The sequence below is a fragment of the Pseudophryne corroboree genome, chromosome 3, assembly GCF_028390025.1.
Source record: "Pseudophryne corroboree isolate aPseCor3 chromosome 3, aPseCor3.hap2, whole genome shotgun sequence".
In the NCBI taxonomy this organism is placed as follows: Eukaryota; Metazoa; Chordata; class Amphibia; order Anura; family Myobatrachidae; genus Pseudophryne; species Pseudophryne corroboree.
The window spans coordinates 371,166,479-371,185,908 of record NC_086446.1 but is presented as its reverse complement, the minus strand read 5'-3'; the positions used below and the strand labels follow the sequence as shown (position 1 = coordinate 371,185,908).

General features: G+C 44.1%; 1 protein-coding gene across 1 annotated transcript in view; it reads left to right on the top strand.

Annotated features, from left to right (window-relative positions):
- The first annotated feature begins 260 nt into the window (after nucleotides 1-260).
- Nucleotides 261-19,430, top strand: part of NAGS (N-acetylglutamate synthase) — a 71,005-nt gene continuing 51,835 nt past the window's right edge. Inside the window, exon 1 of the mRNA XM_063959894.1 lies at nucleotides 261-687. Within this exon, the coding sequence (XP_063815964.1) occupies nucleotides 376-687 (312 nt within the window). The 5' untranslated portion in view covers nucleotides 261-375. The remainder of the gene's footprint in view (nucleotides 688-19,430) is intronic.

Sequence of the window (19,430 nt, the reverse complement as noted above, 5' to 3'; positions counted from 1 at the left end):
CTTATTTCTAAGATCACATTATGAAAGCTAAAATCCTACTTAAATCCTCACTCCGATCTACACTTGCAATTTACTTAAAAACATAAATCTATTGCAAAATTTCCTAGGCACAAAAGTGGAGTGATGACGTCTATAGAGGGACTTGACTAGTTCTGAAGGGCTGTGTCCTTCTCCTATAACCTCTGTCCATCTCTCTTTATCACAGCCAAGCCACACCCCTGGGATGTCACAGGCTTGACCTTAAAACCAAAGTTTAAGAGACTGAAAAAAGTATTAGAGGGACAGTGTGAGAGACCAGAATATAATACAGTGCCGGACAATAAGACTTGACATGTCACAGAGTGGAAATAGTGTGTGATAAACACCAGAATCTCCATGACAGCTGTACAGGGAATTTCATCCCTCTACTTACGTAACTCTCGCTTCCTTAGCGGTCTAAGTGGAGGGGGGTCTGCACTCCACCAGCGTGTTAGAATAAGAGATGATCCGACCCATGAAGAACTGATTGAACAGCAAACCACCAAGGAGCCTGGAAGAGTCCCCTCCATGGTTGACCGCTCTTTGGTCCGAAGGGACATTCGTGCTTTTCTGAAAGAGTGTGGTGGGACACCCAGTGAGGCACGCCATTGGCTGGCACAATTCCAGGAAATGCATTCCACTTACCAAAAGGCATTTGCAGTTGTTGAGGTAAGTTTTACCAATGGCAATTCTCCTCAATTCTTCTTTCCCAGGTGTAATTATCTTACTGCAGAAAAAAATCTTCGTTTCACATCATAGAGCATAGAGTCAAATGTTTATAATCAAGAAGAATATTGATGCAATTCAATGAAAATGACTACTTAATGCAGTGTTTCCAGTCCTCAATGGCTCCTAACAGTGCATGTTATAAAGATTTTCCCAGTATCACAAGTGAAATACACCTGTGTACCAACTAGGAGATCTGTAAGTCATGCACGGATGTAGCCTTTAACAATACTGACACTCACAAAGTCAGCAGAATTTTGACATGTCAAATGTTGAATTTAAGGTTAGGCTGCAGGGGGAGATTAGGGTTAAGAAGTACAGGGAAGGTCAGGAGTAGGGATTAGGGTTTGGGATAGGGGGACTTCACTTACTAAAACGCTGCTCCATCAGGTGTGGCGGAAGTGACAGTCACATGAACGCCGAGGCCTGGAAGCTATACTGAGGCCACTACAGCCACCAGGATCATTATGCTGACATTTCATTCTAATATGTCAACATTTCATTGGTGCCTAGATGATGAATGTCAACATAATCAATGTTGACATTAGGACTATTGACATTCTCATGTCAGCATATCTTACTACACCCATCATGCACTGGTAGGGGTCTCTGAGGACTGGAGTTGGGAAACACTCCAGCCTTTGTGGTTTTTAATAAAAGGTGATAGGAAGACTTAAAGTAGGGGAATTAGTATATTACAGTATTATACCTCCATAATCTATTTGATTTAAACTTTAAGCATTTGGTATAATAAAAAATAAACTGTTAATAATGTCATTACTGGTCGGCGCTGTTCCTATAGCTTTTTAGCATCTTCATTGCTGGTTGGTCTAAACGCAATGCTAACCTGAAAAGTGTAGAAATACATTTCATTTAGGACAGCAACATTGACTTTTAGCAATCTTCCATAGTCCACTAAGCCTGTGACAGTAGCAGAAATATGTAGATATCCAATAATATAAATCAAAGGTCCAAAAACTTTTCTATAAAACAAAAACAAAAAACCGTTTCCCATTATTATTTTCCTTGTAGAAAGGAATAGTAACATGTACCTTTAATAAAAGTATACTCACACGTCCTAGAAGTATGCAGGCTCTCTGGCCATGTCCTCTGGTTCTGTAACCTTTCTGACAGTTAATGCACTTTGCTGTCGCATCTCACAGATATTTCTAGCTTTCACCCTTTCATCCCTTTTTTGTGCAAACAAAAGCTTTCCAGGTAAAACACATATTATTATCATCTGTAAAAGGAGATGCTAATGCTTCTCTATAATAATAACAACGCATACATTGCATCTGGAAAGTATTCACAGCGCTTCACTTCTTCCACATTTTGTTCTGTTACAGCCTTATTCCAAGATGGAATAAACTCATTTTTTCCAAAAAAAATTCTACACACAATACCCCATAATGACGTGAACATTTTTTATAGATTTTTGCTAATTTATTAAAAATAAAAAACTAAGAAATCACATGTACATAAGTATTCACAGCCTTTGCTCAATACTTTGTTGATGCACCTTTGGCAGCAATTACAGCTTCAAGTCTTTTTGAATATGATGCCACAAGCTTGGCACACCTATCTTTGGCCAGTTTCATTCATTCCTCTTTGCAGCACCTCTCAAGCTCCATCAGGTTGGATGGGAGAGTGGTCTTCAGTATGCCGGCTGTCGGGATCCCGGCGCACAGTATACCGGCGCCGGAATCCCGACAGCCGGCATACCAACACTTATTCTCCCTTGTGGGGGTCCACGACCCCCCTGGAGGGAGAATAAAATAGCGTGGCGGGCGTAGCGCGCCACCGTGCCCGCAGCGTGGCGAGCACAGCGAGCCCGCAGGGGGCTCATTTGCGCTCGCCACACTGTCGCTATGCCGGCAGTCAGGCTCCCGGCGCAGGTATGCTGGTCGCCGGGAGCCCGACCGCCGGCATACCATACTACACCCGGATGGGAAGCGTCGGTGCACAGTGATTTTCAGATTTCTCCAGAGATCACTGGCATAACTACTGCCCCCGCAGACCCCGGCATGGCGTGGGGGCGCCACCACTCCAGAGAGTTTGAGTGACAAGCTTGGCCTGGCAGCCTGGCTGACAGATAGATTTGCCAGCCAATTAGACTGAGGTGAGGGTGGAGCCTCTGGTGAGTGGTGGGCGGCTTTATGTATATGTGTGTGTGACTGAGGGAGGATGGGTACGCCCCCGGCATGTGGCAAGCGGCACAGACTCACGGACGGGCACGGATATCGAGTGAGTAGGAGAGACGGACCATCCGGACGGACTCGGAGGCTGTTAGTGCAGGCCCTGCAGGGTCCTCCTGCAACTCCCTCCGTCAGGAAGGAAGACATTGCCGCCATCTTGGTATGTGCACGCCGCTCCGCAGGCTGTCAGGTCAGGGCAGGCCTCAGTGTGGGGTGAGCTGCAGACTGCGCCGCAGGCCGCAGCTCACCTCACACCGAGTACCTATATTTGCATACTTGTCCCAGACTATCATGATAGCCAACAAATTAATTCTAATTAGCAGTTCTTCCTCTGAATGTAGACAGAGACATGTCAGCATCTTATACTATGCCTGCCCCACAACTCACAAACTGTAAAATCACACATGAAGGATCTCCTAGCATAACATGACCTGGTTTACTCTTCAAGGTTCTTGATACTGTAAGTCTGACATTGGCTTTTAACAGGAGGAGGAGTAAGAAAATAAATGTATGCTACTACTGTAAGTTTAGACCTGATAGCACTGGGTTTAAAAGGTAGCAGAGATGGTTGCCATAGACCATGCATGTCCAAACTGCGGCCCTCCAGCTGTTGTGAAACTACATATCCCAGGATGCCCTGACATAGTTTTGCTGTCAGAGAATGCTAAAGCTGTGTCAGGGCATGCTGGGATGTGTAGTTTCTCAACAGCTGGAGGGCCGCAGTTTGGACATGCCTGCCATAGACCATGAGATGAGCAACCTCATATACTTCACAGCCCTTCTACCTCAATGGGTCAGACACTACACTTAAATTCAAGAATATAAAACAGTACAAAAAGTATCTTGGAACAAATCACGGATCTCCAAATGCCCTCATAGACCCTTTACTTGCTTCAAAATAACATGTCCCACTTGCCACAAAATATATCTATATGCACTCAAATCCTCACATATACACCAAAACTGTTGTTATTGAGGGGAACACGTTACTTAGAACTCACAACATGCCTTTCTCATACCTATCAAACCTCCACATATGCTTCTCACTCTTTCCCAATATGTCATTCACACCTCCCTCAATTCTACATTAATGTTAAAGTTAGTGCTAGGTGTTACTGCTCTGTGTCCTGCCCGCAGAGGAAGAGGGAGCACACACTGTAGTACCTGCTCCTCTGGTATGCTGCATTGTACAGACGAGGACTCTTGATAGATGTCTACTCCATTTAGATCTGCAACAGCCAACTGGGTTCTGCGATTGAAGGTTACGGCAACGGGGGGATTGGGCAGCAGCAACGGGGGGATCGGGCAGTGGTGCCCGCAGCACACTAAACAGCGGGGAGTGGTTTGGGCTGCATTACTCCCCATGACACCCAGTGCATGAAATCCCTGACAACAAGCATTACCCCCTGGCAACGAGCTTAACACCCAGCGCATGAAACCTCTGGCAACTAGTGATAAAGCTAAATATTTATCTTTACTTAAAAACCCTTTAAGAGGCCTAAGAACACTGTACGCTATTTGTTGAAATATGGACAACAGACTATGGTTTCGTTTATATGCATGTAGTTACCGTACAGGGGCAGCAGATGGCGCTGTATAGTTACAGAGATGTAGTGTTTGTCTGTTGCATATGTTATGTACTTGTTTGTTTTACCTCACATGTGTTATTCTAGAAGAGTCTCTGAGGGAGAAGGAGATAAGCTGATGATACTGAAACCTGTTGTATTGATCCTGCTATTTCAGTACTATATAAAGGAGATATACATCTCAAGTCTCGTTCTGTCTGTATACAAGGTAACTCCTGAGGTAATACTTTATCTAAGGCTCCCCACTGCACACCTATGGTATCGATCCATCGCACTATACCAACAGGTTATGGGCCCAGACTGGAGTCTGTACAAGATAAAGTTTTCAGGAGTGCATCCTAAGCAGCATCCAGATCACGAGTCGCACTGCAAGTCCCAGCAGGCGCAGACAGCAGACTGTGTAACGCACAAGAAACAACCCAGGAGAACCTTGGAAAGAAAACTGTGAGTAAAACAAGTTTAATACCACAGAAGAATAGAGAGATCTATACAAGGAAGGGTTATGGCAAATTACACAGATCTCAGACTAGCTGCAAGCAAGCTTTCTAATGAGAACTATCAAACATGGAAGTTTAAAGTAGAAATGCTATTAACCAGAGATGATTTATGGGATGTTATAAATGCAGACAGACCTGAAGGAGAGGATCAGCAGTGGATTAAGAAGGACAGACAGGCAAGAGCCACTATAAGTTTACTAGTGGAAGATGAACAGCTTATACACATAAGACTAGAGAGTACAGCTAAAGGCATGTGGTGTGCTTTGCAGAGAGTGCATGAAGGAGCAAGTTTGAACAGCAAACTATTCCTATTAAGAAAATTATATCAAATGAGATTTAATAAAGGCAAGACAATGCAAGAACACATCAGTGCACTACTAGAGATAACCATACAGCTCAGGTCAATGGGAGAAGAAATCAAAAGCAACCACATAGTAGCCATCCTCCTTTGCAGTTTACCAGATACATACAGTGCACTAATAAACGCACTAGAAATGAGACCTGAAGCAGAAATCACACCAGACTTTGTGAAGAACAGGCTCATAGAGGAGTATCAACGCAGAAAGGAGCTTACAGAGTGCAATACTGAAAGTGACACAGAGAAAGCACTTAAAATGGCGGACACTAAGCCACACACCAGGGAAACAAGAGCATGTTTCAGATGCAAGAAAGTGGGTCACCTGAAAAGAGATTGCACCATATGGAAGACAGAGCAGCACAAACCACCAGAAAGATTACACAAACAAAGAGCCAAAGCCACACTTACAGATACAGGAGCACACAAGTGGAATGGAACATTTAAAGCGACAGTAAACCAATTATCAGAAAAGTGGTATGTAGACTCAGGAGCGACTAGTCACATGACAAATAACAAGGACTTCTTTACTGAACTTGATTTGAACCATAAAGAAACAATCTACCTAGCAGATGGAACAAATATCATTGCAGAAGGGAAAGGGAATGGTCAATTCCTATGCTCCAAGGGTAATGGCAGCTATGCAGAAATACCCGTAACAGATGTGTTATATGTTCCCAAGCTTGAGGGAGCACTGCTATCAGTAAAGAATCTAGTAGAAAAAGGACTTACTGTAAAGTTTCAGAATAATAAGTGTTTTATCCAAAACGGAAGAGAAACACTAGCTACAGCCAGAATAAAAGAACATTTATACTGTCTGGATATCGCAGCACAGCAGGCAAAGCTGAGTACACAGAAACACGCTGACTGTATTCACAAGTGGCATAGAAGATTAGGACACAGACACCCAGATTGCATAAAGGAAATGCAGAAGAGAGACCTAGCCAGGGATCTCAAAGTGTCAGACTGTTCAGAAATGATGAAGTGTCAATGTTGCATAAAAGCGAAAGCGACAAGGACAACAATTCCTAAGAAAAGTGAAAACAGAGCTTCCAGACCACTAGACCTGGTACATAGTGATGTATGCGGACCTATGAAAACGCGAACCGTAGGAGACAAAAGGTATATGCTGACATTCATTGATGACTACTCCAGGTTCACAGTCACTTATCTAATAAAAAGTAAAGATGAAGTCTTTGAAAAGCTGCAAGACTATGTGAACATGACCAGAAACAGGTTCAAGAGGAATATGCTAACTCTTCGCAGCGACAATGGAGGCGAGTTCACAGGACAGAAAATAGAACGGTACTTAAGAGGACTCGGTATTGAGCATCAGAAGACAGTACCATATACACCAGAGCAAAATGGCGTATCTGAGAGGAAAAACAGATCACTAACAGAAATGATAAGGTGCATGCTTACAGATTCAGGACTACCTGATAAATATTGGGGTGAAGCAGCAGCAACAGCCACCTATCTTCAAAACAGACTACTTTCCAAAGCAGTAAGGAAGACACCATATGAGCTGTGGCACGGTAAGAAACTCAGCTTAAAGCACATTAGAGTTTTTGGATGCAGAGCCTTCGTTTACATTCCTGCTGAAAGACGAAGCAAGTTGCAGAACCGAGCAGAAGAGGGAGTTCTAGTCGGCTATAGTGAACACTCAAAAGGCTACAGAATCTTAAATCCAAGAACTGGAAAAGTAATTATAAGCAACAGTGTGACATTCATAGAAGAAACACGAGATGATGTCATAACTCCAGTAGACTCTACTGAAGAAGAAGAAAGCACCAAATCCAAAGAAACAGATGAAGTAGAGATCATTCAAGAAGTTGAAGCACAACACAAGACAAATACCAGCGACACTCATGAGAGTGCATCCGAGGGTGTGAGACGCTCTTCAAGAGAAAATAAGGGAAAAGCACCTACACGTTTATCTTACAAAGCAAAAGCCATTAACATACAAGAACCTGCAACATGGGAAGAAATTGCAAATTTTTCTGAAAGAGAAGCACAGAAATGGCTAGGAGCCGCAAAAGAAGAAATGGAATCAATGGAAGACAATCAGACATGGACATTGACCAGACTACCATTAGACAAAAAGGCCATAGGATGTAAATGGACTTTTAAGGTCAAGTATGATTCTGAAGGAAAAATAGAAAGATACAAGGCAAGACTTGTTGCTAAAGGATATTCACAGAAATTTGGAGAAGATTATGATGAAACGTTTGCTCCAGTTGTGAAGCACACTACCATTAGAACCTTACTCCTAACAGCAGCCATAAAGGGTATGAAAGTGAAACATTTCGATGTAAAGACGGCTTTCCTACATGGTGAACTAAAGGAAGATATATACATGGAACAACCACCAGGCTTCGTGAATTCTCAGAACCCAGATCACGTATGTAAACTGAACAAAAGTATATATGGTCTTAAACAAGCAGCAAGAGCATGGAATACAAAGATAAATGGAGTTCTGACAGAAAAGGGATTCATCAGAAGCAAAGCAGATCCATGTCTCTATACGAAGTTGATAGAGGAAAGATGGTTCTATGTATTAATTTACGTGGACGATTTGCTAGTTTGTTTCGAACAAGAAGGGGATGAAGTTGAATTATTACAAGAACTAAACAGTCAGTTTGAAACAAAAGACCTCGGCCACATAACGCATTACTTGGGAATGCAAATCTCAAGAGAAGGTGATGGAACATTCACACTAAGTCAAGAAGTGGTATGGTTGATGCAACTACTATCAGACCTAGGAATGCCTCAAGAAGGACCTATCAAGATATATGAGGATAATCAAGGATGCCTTGCATTAGCGCAAACAGAAAGAGTGAACCCAAGAACCAAGCACATTGATGTCAAGCATCACTTCCTGAGGGATCTACAGGAACAAGGTCTTATAGAGTTGAACTATTGCCCAACAGAAGATATGACAGCTGATATCATGACTAAGCCTCTTACCAGAGAGAGACATTGGAGACTTACGTCAAAGATGGGTCTAACTGAAGAAACCCAGTCTGTTGAGAAGGGGTGTTGAAATATGGACAACAGACTATGGTTTCGTTTATATGCATGTAGTTACCGTACAGGGGCAGCAGATGGCGCTGTATAGTTACAGAGATGTAGTGTTTGTCTGTTGCATATGTTATGTACTTGTTTGTTTTACCTCACATGTGTTATTCTAGAAGAGTCTCTGAGGGAGAAGGAGATAAGCTGATGATACTGAAACCTGTTGTATTGATCCTGCTATTTCAGTACTATATAAAGGAGATATACATCTCAAGTCTCGTTCTGTCTGTATACAAGGTAACTCCTGAGGTAATACTTTATCTAAGGCTCCCCACTGCACACCTATGGTATCGATCCATCGCACTATACCAACACTATTTACGTCTGGAGTACCGTAAGGGTACGCACGTTGCGTAACAATCGCTTAGCCGTAGTCGAGACGCTCAAGCGTTACGTTCGCTCACGACCAAGAGATCACAGGCTGGCATGCTATAGGCTGCCGACTAGATAAAGCCAAATATGTATCCTATATATCACACTATAAAGAGGTTATGAAACACTGTACGCAACTGGCGCACGAGGTACCGTAAGGGTACGCTCTTAGCGTAGCGGACGCTGTATCTGGAGCGAGCCGCTCGAGCGACACAAATGCTCGCGAGAATACGCTGTTGGTATCGGGCACACTTATAGGTGAGCGACTACCGTAATGCTACGCTATCAGCGTAGCGGACGCTCGAGACCACGAGGAGATCACGAGCGGCGCAGACGCTCACAATGTTGAACCTTTATATTTAAACCATAAACAATGTATCATACAGGAAAACCTTTGTGTAGTGATAGAGTGTAGATGCAACACAGTGTAACCTTATTAACTTAAAAGCTGTTTGAGCGTCACCGACGCTCTGAGAATACTTAACACTATAAGAAATACACAACTACCGGGCTTAGGGTCTAACGCCTTATATGAATGTTATACTTGAAAAAGAATAATACAGTACAAGTCATACACTACAATATAACATAGACTAACTAACCAGATAACTACACAGGAAATACAATACAATACTATTACGTTTAAGGGAATACGAGAGAGAAAGAGGAGAAGAGAGAGAGAGAGAGAGATAGAGAGATATGGCTCAGAATAACAAGAAAAACAATATGATTGCGGAGAAAACTTACGCACAAAGGGGAACGATCGCATGCGCCTCTGGACATCCAGCTCCCGATTATCAGCAATGAGAACCGTTGAAGAGTGAGCTGGATGTGATCGGCTTGTCTATTTATGCCCCACACACAATACAATTCAATGGTCCCTACAATCTCATTGTTCATTGGACACAGGAATTCGTCCTCGCACTATAACAAAAGGTCATAGGTTGATTCATACAGGTGGGCTGTGACAATTTCCAACTGCTCAGGTGGGTGGGAAACTAGGTTTCCCGCCGCATGGATAAGTAAGTGCAAATAATAGTAAATGGACATAAACTTCTTATGTCCATAACTATTCGCACGAGCGATTAATTCGCTTCAAACCAACACCGGAATATTGCTAATTAAATACTCTTCCGATGGATACTAAACACCACTGTATGACCCCTGTCTGACCCTTCGTATCAAACAAAGAGGGATCTCTCAGTCCATGAACATGCTATATTAACTAAACTTTCAGAATCTATCAAAGGGACCATGATCTACAAAATACATTATATAGTGAAAATATGTAACGATTGAGTCGCACGCTACGAACACATAAACTCTACCGTAAATGCACATACCGTGCACCTGCGGGTGCCCGCAACAGCGAGTATGCGCACGCACGGGAGAGCGCACGCATGCGCAGCGCGGACCTGTATGAGGTGCAAATATGGCAGTGTGCATAGTGATATTTTTCTGACTTTGACACTAGCATAACACCCAGGACATGAAACCTCTGGCAACGAGCATAACACCCAGCATATTAAACCCCTGGCAATGAGCATGACACCCTGAGCATGAAAACCCCTGGCACCAAGAGCATGAAACACATGGCAATGATCAGGTAATTTAAAAGTAATTAGAAGCCTTACTGAAGGGCTTAATGTGTAATCGGCATTGCGGTGTGTGGCATAATATATAACAGGCATTGCGGTGTGTGTCATAATGTATCACGGACATAGTGGTATGTGGTATAATGTATACTGGGCATTGCGGTGTGTGTCATAATGTGTCACAGACATGACGGTGTGTGGTATACTGTATCACGGGCACTGTATGTGGCATAATGTTTTAGGGGCATATAATTTTTTGGCTTGGGGGAGAAAAATTTCTAGTTACGCCACTGCCAGAGATGTTCAATCGGATTCAAGTCTGGGCTCTGGCTGGGCCACTCAAGGATATTCACAGAGTTGTCCTGAAGCCACTCCTTTGATATCTTGGCTGTGTGCTTAGGGTCATTGTCCTTCTGAAAGATGAACCGTCGCCCCAGTCTGAAGTCAAGATCGCTCTGGAGCAGGTTTTCATCCAGGATGTCTCTGTACATTGCTGCATTCATCTTTCCCTCTATCCTGACTAGTCTCCAAGTTCCTGCCGCTGAAAAACATCCCCACAGCATGATGCTGCCACCACTATGCTTCACTGTAGGGATGGTATTGGCCTGGTGATGAGCGGTGCCTGGTTTCCTCCAAACATGACGCCTAGCATTCACGCCAAAGAGTTCAATCTTTGTCTCATCAGACCAGAGAATTTTGTTTCTCATGGTCTGAGAGTCCTTCAGGTGCATTTTGGCAAACTCCAGGCGGGCTGCCATGTGCTTTTTAGCAAGGAGTGGCTTCCGTCTGGCAACTCTACCATACAGGCCTGATTGGTGGATTGGTGCAGAGATGGTTGTCCTTCTGGAAGGTTCTCATCTCTCCACAGAGGAATTCTGTAGCTATGACAGAGTGACCATCAGGTTCTGGTCACCTCCCTGACTAGGACACTTCTCCCCCGATCGCTCAGTTTATAGACGGCCGGCCAGCTCTAGGAAGAGTCCTGGTGGTTCCGAATTTTTTCCATTTACGGATGATGGAGGCCACTGTGCTCATTGGGACTTTCAAAGCAGCAGATATTTTGTACCTACCCCAGATTTGTGCCTCTAGACAATCCTGTCTCGGGGGTCTACATACAATTCCTTTGACTTCATGCTTGGTTTGTGCTCAGACATGTGTAATGTGGGACCTTATATAGACAGGTGTGTGCCTTTCCAAATCATGTCCAATCAACTGAATTTACTACAGGTGGACTCCAATTGAGCTGTATGAACATCTCAAGGATGATCAGTGGAAACAGGATGCACCTGAGCTCAATTTTGAGTTTCATGGCAAAGGCTGTGAATACTTATGTACATGTGATTTCTTAGTTTTTTATTTTTAAAAAATTAGCAAAAATCTCAAAAAACTTTTTTCACATTGTCATTATAGGGTATTGTGTGTAGAATTTTGAGGGGGAAAAAATTAATTTATTCCATTTTGGAATAAGGCTGTAACATAACAAAATGTGCAAAAAAGTGAAGCGCTGTGAATACTTTCCAGATGCACTGTACACACTGATACAGTTATTACTGGTTGTCTGACATTTAGATGCACGAAATCCAAATGATGAATACTGTAAAATAGAATGATTTGGTTTCTGTGGCACAATCTGTCTCTGTATTGAGTGTACTGAGTTGTCCTCGGTAGTGATACTACCACCGCTGCGGTCTGGAGGTGAAGGGGGGCTCCAACCATTCTCTGCCTTCTCTTTGTCTTGTCATTGCCCCAAATCTGCTTCTTACAGGTTCTTCATATCTGACTCTTCTTATCTCATCATAGTGCTGTCCTATTCCCCTACTTGCATCCCCTACCTCAAATGTGATCCCTTTATTTCCACCAATTCTCTATTCTGCCACCCTTTGTCTTACTTTCTCCCTATCCTGCGCTCCCTCCTAACTCTTTCCATTTGCTGCACAATATACAGGGATGTAGCGAGGGTGGCTCCAGTGGAGCTCGAGCTCCAGGCACCAGAAAAGTTAAAAAGTTAGAGGGCGCACTGCTGCCTGCCCCCCCCCCCTCCCCTCCCTCCCTCAGCTCGCTATACCGCGGGCCTCTGTACAGGTAGCCACAGAGCAGGAGGAGGAGAAGCAGACAGGTGCGCACTGGCTTGGAGACTAGGTAGGGAACTGGGCAGGCCAGAGGCGACAGCAGGAGACACTGACAGCCGGCACATGCCAGAGCTCTGCCACCCTCTTTATATATCTCACTGTCTGCTTGTAGCTGTGCAGCACCTCTTTATTCCCTGGCTGCTGCAGCACCTCACTCTGTCCCAGGTGCTCCAGCACCTCTCTCTGTTTCAGCTGCTGCAGCACGTCTATCTGTCCTGGCTGCTGTAGCATCTTTCCCTGTCCCAGTAGCTGCAGCATCTCTTTCTGCCCCAGCTGCTGCAGCACCTCTCATTGCCCTGGCTGTTGCAGCACCCATCTCTGCCCCAACTGCTGATGCAGCTCTTTTCTCTGCATTAGAAGCTGCAGAGTAACATATATAAGCGGCTCTACTGTGGCATAACATGTATAAGGGGCTCTACTGTGTTACCTAATGTGTATAAGGGGGCTCTACTGTGTGGCATAAAATGTATAAGGAGCTCTACTGGGGTGTAATGTGAATAACTGACACTACTGTGTGGTGTAATGTGAATAACTGACACTACTGTGTGGTGTAGTCTGAATAATGGACACTACTGTGTGGTGTAATCCGAATAACGGACACTACTGTGTGGTGTGGTGTGGTGTAATGTGAATAATGGACACTACTGTGTGGTGTAATGTGAATAATGTCACGATCCATGCGGTGTCTCCTCCGTGCATGGGGAGGCGCCCTCTGCTCTGATGCTCAGCACTCTGCTCTGTATCTGCAGCTTGGTAATTAGCTGTTACCACAGCTGTGAGCAGCACCTGAACTCACTATATAGGCCAGCCACACAGGTTCCCAGTTGCCAGTTCATCGTGCCAAGGTTGCCTCAGTTCCTGTTCCTGGTTATGCTGGTCTCTACTGCTAATATCATCCATAGTACTGCATACTCTACTACAGTGCTATCCTGTGATCCTGCTACAGTGCAATCCCGTTATCCTGCTACGTTGCATACTCTACTACAGTGCTATCCTGTGTCCTGCTACAGTGCAATCCTGTTATCCTGCTACATTGCATACTCTACTACAGTGCTATCCTGTGATCCTGTTACAGTGCAATCCTGTTATTCTGATACATTGCATACTCTACTAGAGTGCTATTCTGTGATCCTGCTATAGTGCAATCCCGTAATCCTACTACGGTGCTAACCTTCTACAGTGCAATCCTGCAATGCCGCATCTCTGCTAAAGTACATCCTGCTATGGTACTAACCTTCTACAGTGCAATCCTGCAATGCCGCATCTCTGCTAAAGTGCATCCTGCTACGGTGCTAACCTTCTACAGTGCAATCCTGCAATGCCGCATCTCTGCTAAAGTGCATCCTGCTACAGTGCTAACCTTCTACAGTGCAATCCTGCAATTCCGCATCTCTGCTAAAGTGCATCCTGCTACGGTGCTAACCTTCTACAGTGCAATCCTGCAACCCGGCATTCTCTGCTCAAGTGCATCCTGCTACGGTGCTAATTCTGCTACAGAACAATCCTATTACAGTGTCTAAACAGTCTACAGTGTTACAAGTGCCTACACAGTCCACAGCGTCTCAACTTCCCACAGTCTTCAGCGTCTTCATGTAATCACAGTCTTCAGTGTGTCCGTGTACTCACAGTCTCCTGGCGTCCCCATGTACTCACAGTTTCCAGCGTCTCTGTTTTCCCTCAGACCCCAGCAGCACAAGTGAGTTTCCAATCCCAGCATCACAAGTGTGTTCCCAAGTATCCAGCACTGCCAAGTACTTCCCCGACTCCCAACATTGCAAGTGCAATTTCAGTTCTCCCTTTCATTTTGTGTTCTCCAATCATTCTTGGCTTTCACTTATTGTTTACAGTTGTATACTGCTTTACCCTGTATAAATAAACCTGCTATTGTACCGAGAACATCAGTCCCTGTGAATATGTTCCTACAGAAGAAATTCCAAACGAATTCTGACAAATAATGGACACTACTGTGTGGTGTAATCATGTGAATAACGAACACTACTGTGTGGTGTAATCTGAATAATGGACACTACTGTGTGGTGTAATGTGAATAACGGACACCACTGTATAGTGTAATGTGAATTGGTACTATTCTGTGGCCACGGCCCTTCCCAATGAAGCCACACTCCTATATTTTTGTTGAGTGCCTTTGGTGTGCACTATGCCTATTTTATTCATAGAAATACCCAAAGAAATCTTTTGCCCTGAGCTCCACAAGGTCTAGAACCAGCCCTGTTACCAATTTAGGATTTTTAAATATTTTTCTCTTCAACTGTAACATGTTGGCTAGGCCCCCAATTCAGTACAGTAGAGGGGGCACCATAATATACCCTTGCTCCGGGCACCATGGCACCTAGCTACACCTCTGACAATATATACTTATGCACAAATGTGCTCCTGTTCCTCCTTCCTTTTTAGTTCATTTTTCCTCCAAATCTCTTCTATCCACTGTCCCTCCAAAAAAAAGTTTAAAAATGGAAATATGCTGCCACTCGTGTGTCCCACTATTTTTTACACTTGTCCATCTCCTTGTGTCTTTCCCCCCTATGCCAGTCTATCTATATGTGTGGGTTTAAGCTAACCAACCCTCCACCTAACTCTCCAGATTCTGTATCTCACTGATCTGCTCTTTGTGGCCACCTCTATGAGGGCAGGGCCCTCTCCCATTTGTATTCTTTACATAATTACGTAATCTGAGCACAGGAATTATTTGAATTCCCAGACTAATTTGTAACATTGGTCTGAGACATTCTTTATTTTTGCAAACAAAAGGGAATAAATTCCCCCATTTCTCTACCCCCTAATATTAAACTTTCACTTGTACTATGAAAAGGCAAAGCAAAATGATACAAAGTATAATATTAATCAGGGGGAGATGCGTTTTGTCGACGGTCGGGATACCGGCTGCAGGATACCGACGTCGGAATCCCAACAGCCGCCAATGCCGCCATGACACCCATAGAGTGGGAATAGATCATGTTCCCGCAGCGAGGAGAGTCTGCAAGGGGACTCTTAGCGCTCACCCCGCTGACGGCATTCTGACGGACGGGATGCCATTCTCGAGTTATTGGCAGCCGGCATCCCACTAGCCAGTAAAACATACTGAATCCAATCAGGGAAGTACAACAGATAGAATGTTTATAGCCTTGCGCTGTAATATAAGCTGCTAGTTCTAAATCAATGGAGTTCACCCTAAGGAATTCCCAAAATACAAGTATATCCAAAAGAAGATCCAAACTAGCGCTGATGATGTCTTAACAAATTAAAATAGTGATAAAACGTTAATAAAATGTCTGCCTTGAATACTTCATAAGCTTGATTTGAACAGAATCCTCAGAAAGAATCCACGTAATTGGAGAGACACTCACATAAAAATTCAGTCTCTCATTCACATAAAGGTGTCTTTAATATTGATAGTAGAATAACAGATGATTTTTTCAAAGACAGCGGGCAATTGGAATCACACTTACATTGAAATTCTGTCTCGAGTGCACTGAAAAGTTTCTTTTTCCATCCCCCATTCACTGCAGACAGGAGGCTGATAGACCGATGTAGTTAAAATCACATACAGGTTTATTCATAAAACAATGGCAAACATGGATTCCGTAACAGAAACGTCACAGCATGGATAACTTCAGTGTGATTCCAATTGCCCGCTGTCTTTGAAAAAATCATCTGTTATTCTGCTATCAATATTAAAGACACCTTTATGTGAATGCGAGACTGAATTTTTATGTGAGTGTCTCTCCAATTACGTGGATTCTTTCTGAGGATTCTGTTCAGATCAAGCTTATGAAGTATTCAAGGCAGACGTTTTATTAACGTTTTATCACTGTTTTAATTTGTTAAGACATCATCAGCGCTAGTTTGGATCTTCTTTTGGATCAATCAGGGAAGTAGTCCACAGCAGCTGTTTAATTGAGGGGAGAGTCAATCCCCAATAACAATGTAGCAATAAGATATATAAATAAATAGCGCTCAACAACAGTCTTATATATGAAAAATACTACTAAAATGCAGATAGATTGGATAAAAAGTGCAATTGAATAAGTTTTAATAATATACATCAATATGCATTTATAGTTACATATCATTAAAATTCCCAAACCTTAGTTCATAATATTCAGTTCATACCTCAATGTCCCAATGTTAACGGATTGGATATTTAGTTGGTGCCCGGTCCCTAAGTAGTATCATCCAGGACAATGAATTAATTGGTAACAGATCCCAGCACTTTCTTTTAGTGGTTTAGGTTAATCCAGCAAGAAATGCATAATTACTCCATCCTTAGATGTAAGTGGTTTTTTTTTAGCTAGGTGGCACAATGCCCAGTAATTGGATACCTCTTTAAAATGTTTCCCACCAGAATGGATAGGTCCGGATGACTGGTTCAGCCACCTCCAACAGTTCCGCTCACTAAGGGGGACATTTATTAAGCAGTGACTAGAGCGGAGAAGTGAGCCAGTGGAGAAATTGCCCCATCAACCAATCAACAGCTCTGTATCATTTTGTAGTATGCAGATTAGAGATGTTACTTCAGTGCTGATTGGTTGCCATGGGCAAATTCTCCGCTCTTATCACTGCTTAGTAAATGTCCCCCTTAATGAGGTATGGAGAGGAAGGGATGGCCACACACCTAACTCGAGACTGTTATCATGCTTCAAAAAGAAAAGGGTATATTAAGGGCCGGTTTCATAGAGAAGGGGACCCATGGCCAGACTAAGGGCCTAATTCATGTTTGTACGCTAATGCAATTGGGATTTTCTAGACTACGGAGATGTAAATGTTAGCAAGTGAATGAAAAGAGACGCCTACCGTAGCCATCACAAAATCATTCACAATTACGTACACATAAGCAGCCTACATGTCAAAATAAGGAATATCGAGGTTAAGGGATGGTCTATGGCTACGCAGACTGGACACAGCGTTTGCAACTCAGACGTGTTTTTGCACATACAAGCAGCAGTATATACACGCCCCGAAAATGGCCATGACATGCCTGCATTTTCCCAACCACTCACCATAAACTCCACATTAGCATCTCCAAACGGCCACTTCCTGTCAATCGCTTTTCCACGAAATCCTCATTGTGAGCGGGTTTGCAGCGGGACCTTTGCGTATGCGCATGCGATCGTGGCACATGCGCAGTCTGCCAATAATCACCCCATTGCTGGAAAATCACCCATTGCATACAAACATGAACTAGGCCCTAAGTGCAGGATCCGTAGGTCTCCGGGAACATGGTGCCTTGCCTTGTTTCCAGAGACTTCTCTACAGCACATGCTTAAATCTCTGGGAAAATGGCCACCACATCATTTTCTCTGTGATTTGTGCTGCTGCTGCATCAGTTATGCAGGATTTTAGAGAGGTAACTATTAAACATGGGTGTAGGGTGTGTGTCACCCTGGACCCAGGGACCCTTGGGCACAGCATATTCTGCACCAATTTATAGATCCACCAATGGGTATAGTGTGGAAAGAAAAGTGGAACTGTACTAAATAGTGAGTGTCACAACTGAGGGTTTTAGCTGACAGGAGGAAGCCTCAGTTGTAGGGGCTGAGAGGAACTTAAACCGGGGAGGTTTAATCAGACCCCTGGACATGTAAGTGTTAAAAGGAAACCCGAAGGTGTGACCATGACAACCAGGTAAAAGTAAATTAAAAGTTTATTGACAAACTCCGTGTAACAACAGACAGCAAATAATAAAAATGGCAATGATAAATAATATGATTCCTGGAGCACTCTGACCATGAAATGGTTTCACAGGACACTGGTAGGTTAAGAACAGTTGTTAAAGTCCTTAGATGGAATAACCTTACCAGGCCTGGCTGTAGTAGTGAAGATATCCAAGGAACATGCCAGTAGATGGAACAGATGAAGCTGGTAACTTGAATCAGCTGTTGTAATTGCTGGATGGAACCAGCCAGGTGGTAAGACACGGAGTGGATGCGGAATGGAATCAGCCAGATGATAAAGTCACTGAATGAATGCTGGGTGGAACCAGCCAGGTGATGAAACACGGAGTGAATATAGTAAGATGCTAGGGAGCGTGGAAACAGAGGAGTTGGAGGATGATTACCGGTGGTAGTGGATACTGCTGGAAGCAGATGAAATAGCTGGAAGCTGGAAACTGGATCAGCCACGGAGGACTGCAGAGTCAGGCTGCACCGCAGGATGGTAGGCAGGTGCGGGTCTCTTTAGTGGATGCTGGAGACAGGAGCTGGAACCTGGAAACACAACCACAGGAGAGAGACTGGAACAAGGTATGACAAACAAAGCACTGACCATTTGCTGGCCCAGGCACAGGATACTTATACCTGCAGCAATGCAGGTATTGGCTGGGCAATTATGCAGATTTCCAGGCAGTGGATTGGAGGAACTGAAACATGTGCGCCCATGTTAGAACTTGGAGGGAAAACTGGTTTAGGAAACCATGTGGAAATATAACTGCAATGGCGGCGCCGGCCGCAGAGGACAGGAGACGCCAGACTGAGAAATGTATGCTGATACTCGTGGATGACAACGGAGGCCGCGGCAGGCATGGAACACCACACTGACAACCTGCACCTATAACACAGGAGCGGCGGCGGAGGACGGGAGACGCCATGCAGGATTCAAACATGGCGCCGCTGTGACAGCATCTCAGCGTGACAGGAGGGATGTGCAGTATGTGGACACAGATGAGATCCGGCCTTGGAACGCTGAGCGAGCCTCAGGAGACATCTGAAAGGCAGGTAATGGCGTCCAGATACCCGGATCGTGACAGCACCCCCCCCCCCCCTTTATGAGTGGCCCCAGGACGCTTCTTAGGCTTTAGAGGAAACTTCGAGTGGAAATTCCGGACCAAGGCAGGAGCATGGACATCAGACGCATTGGTCCAAGAGC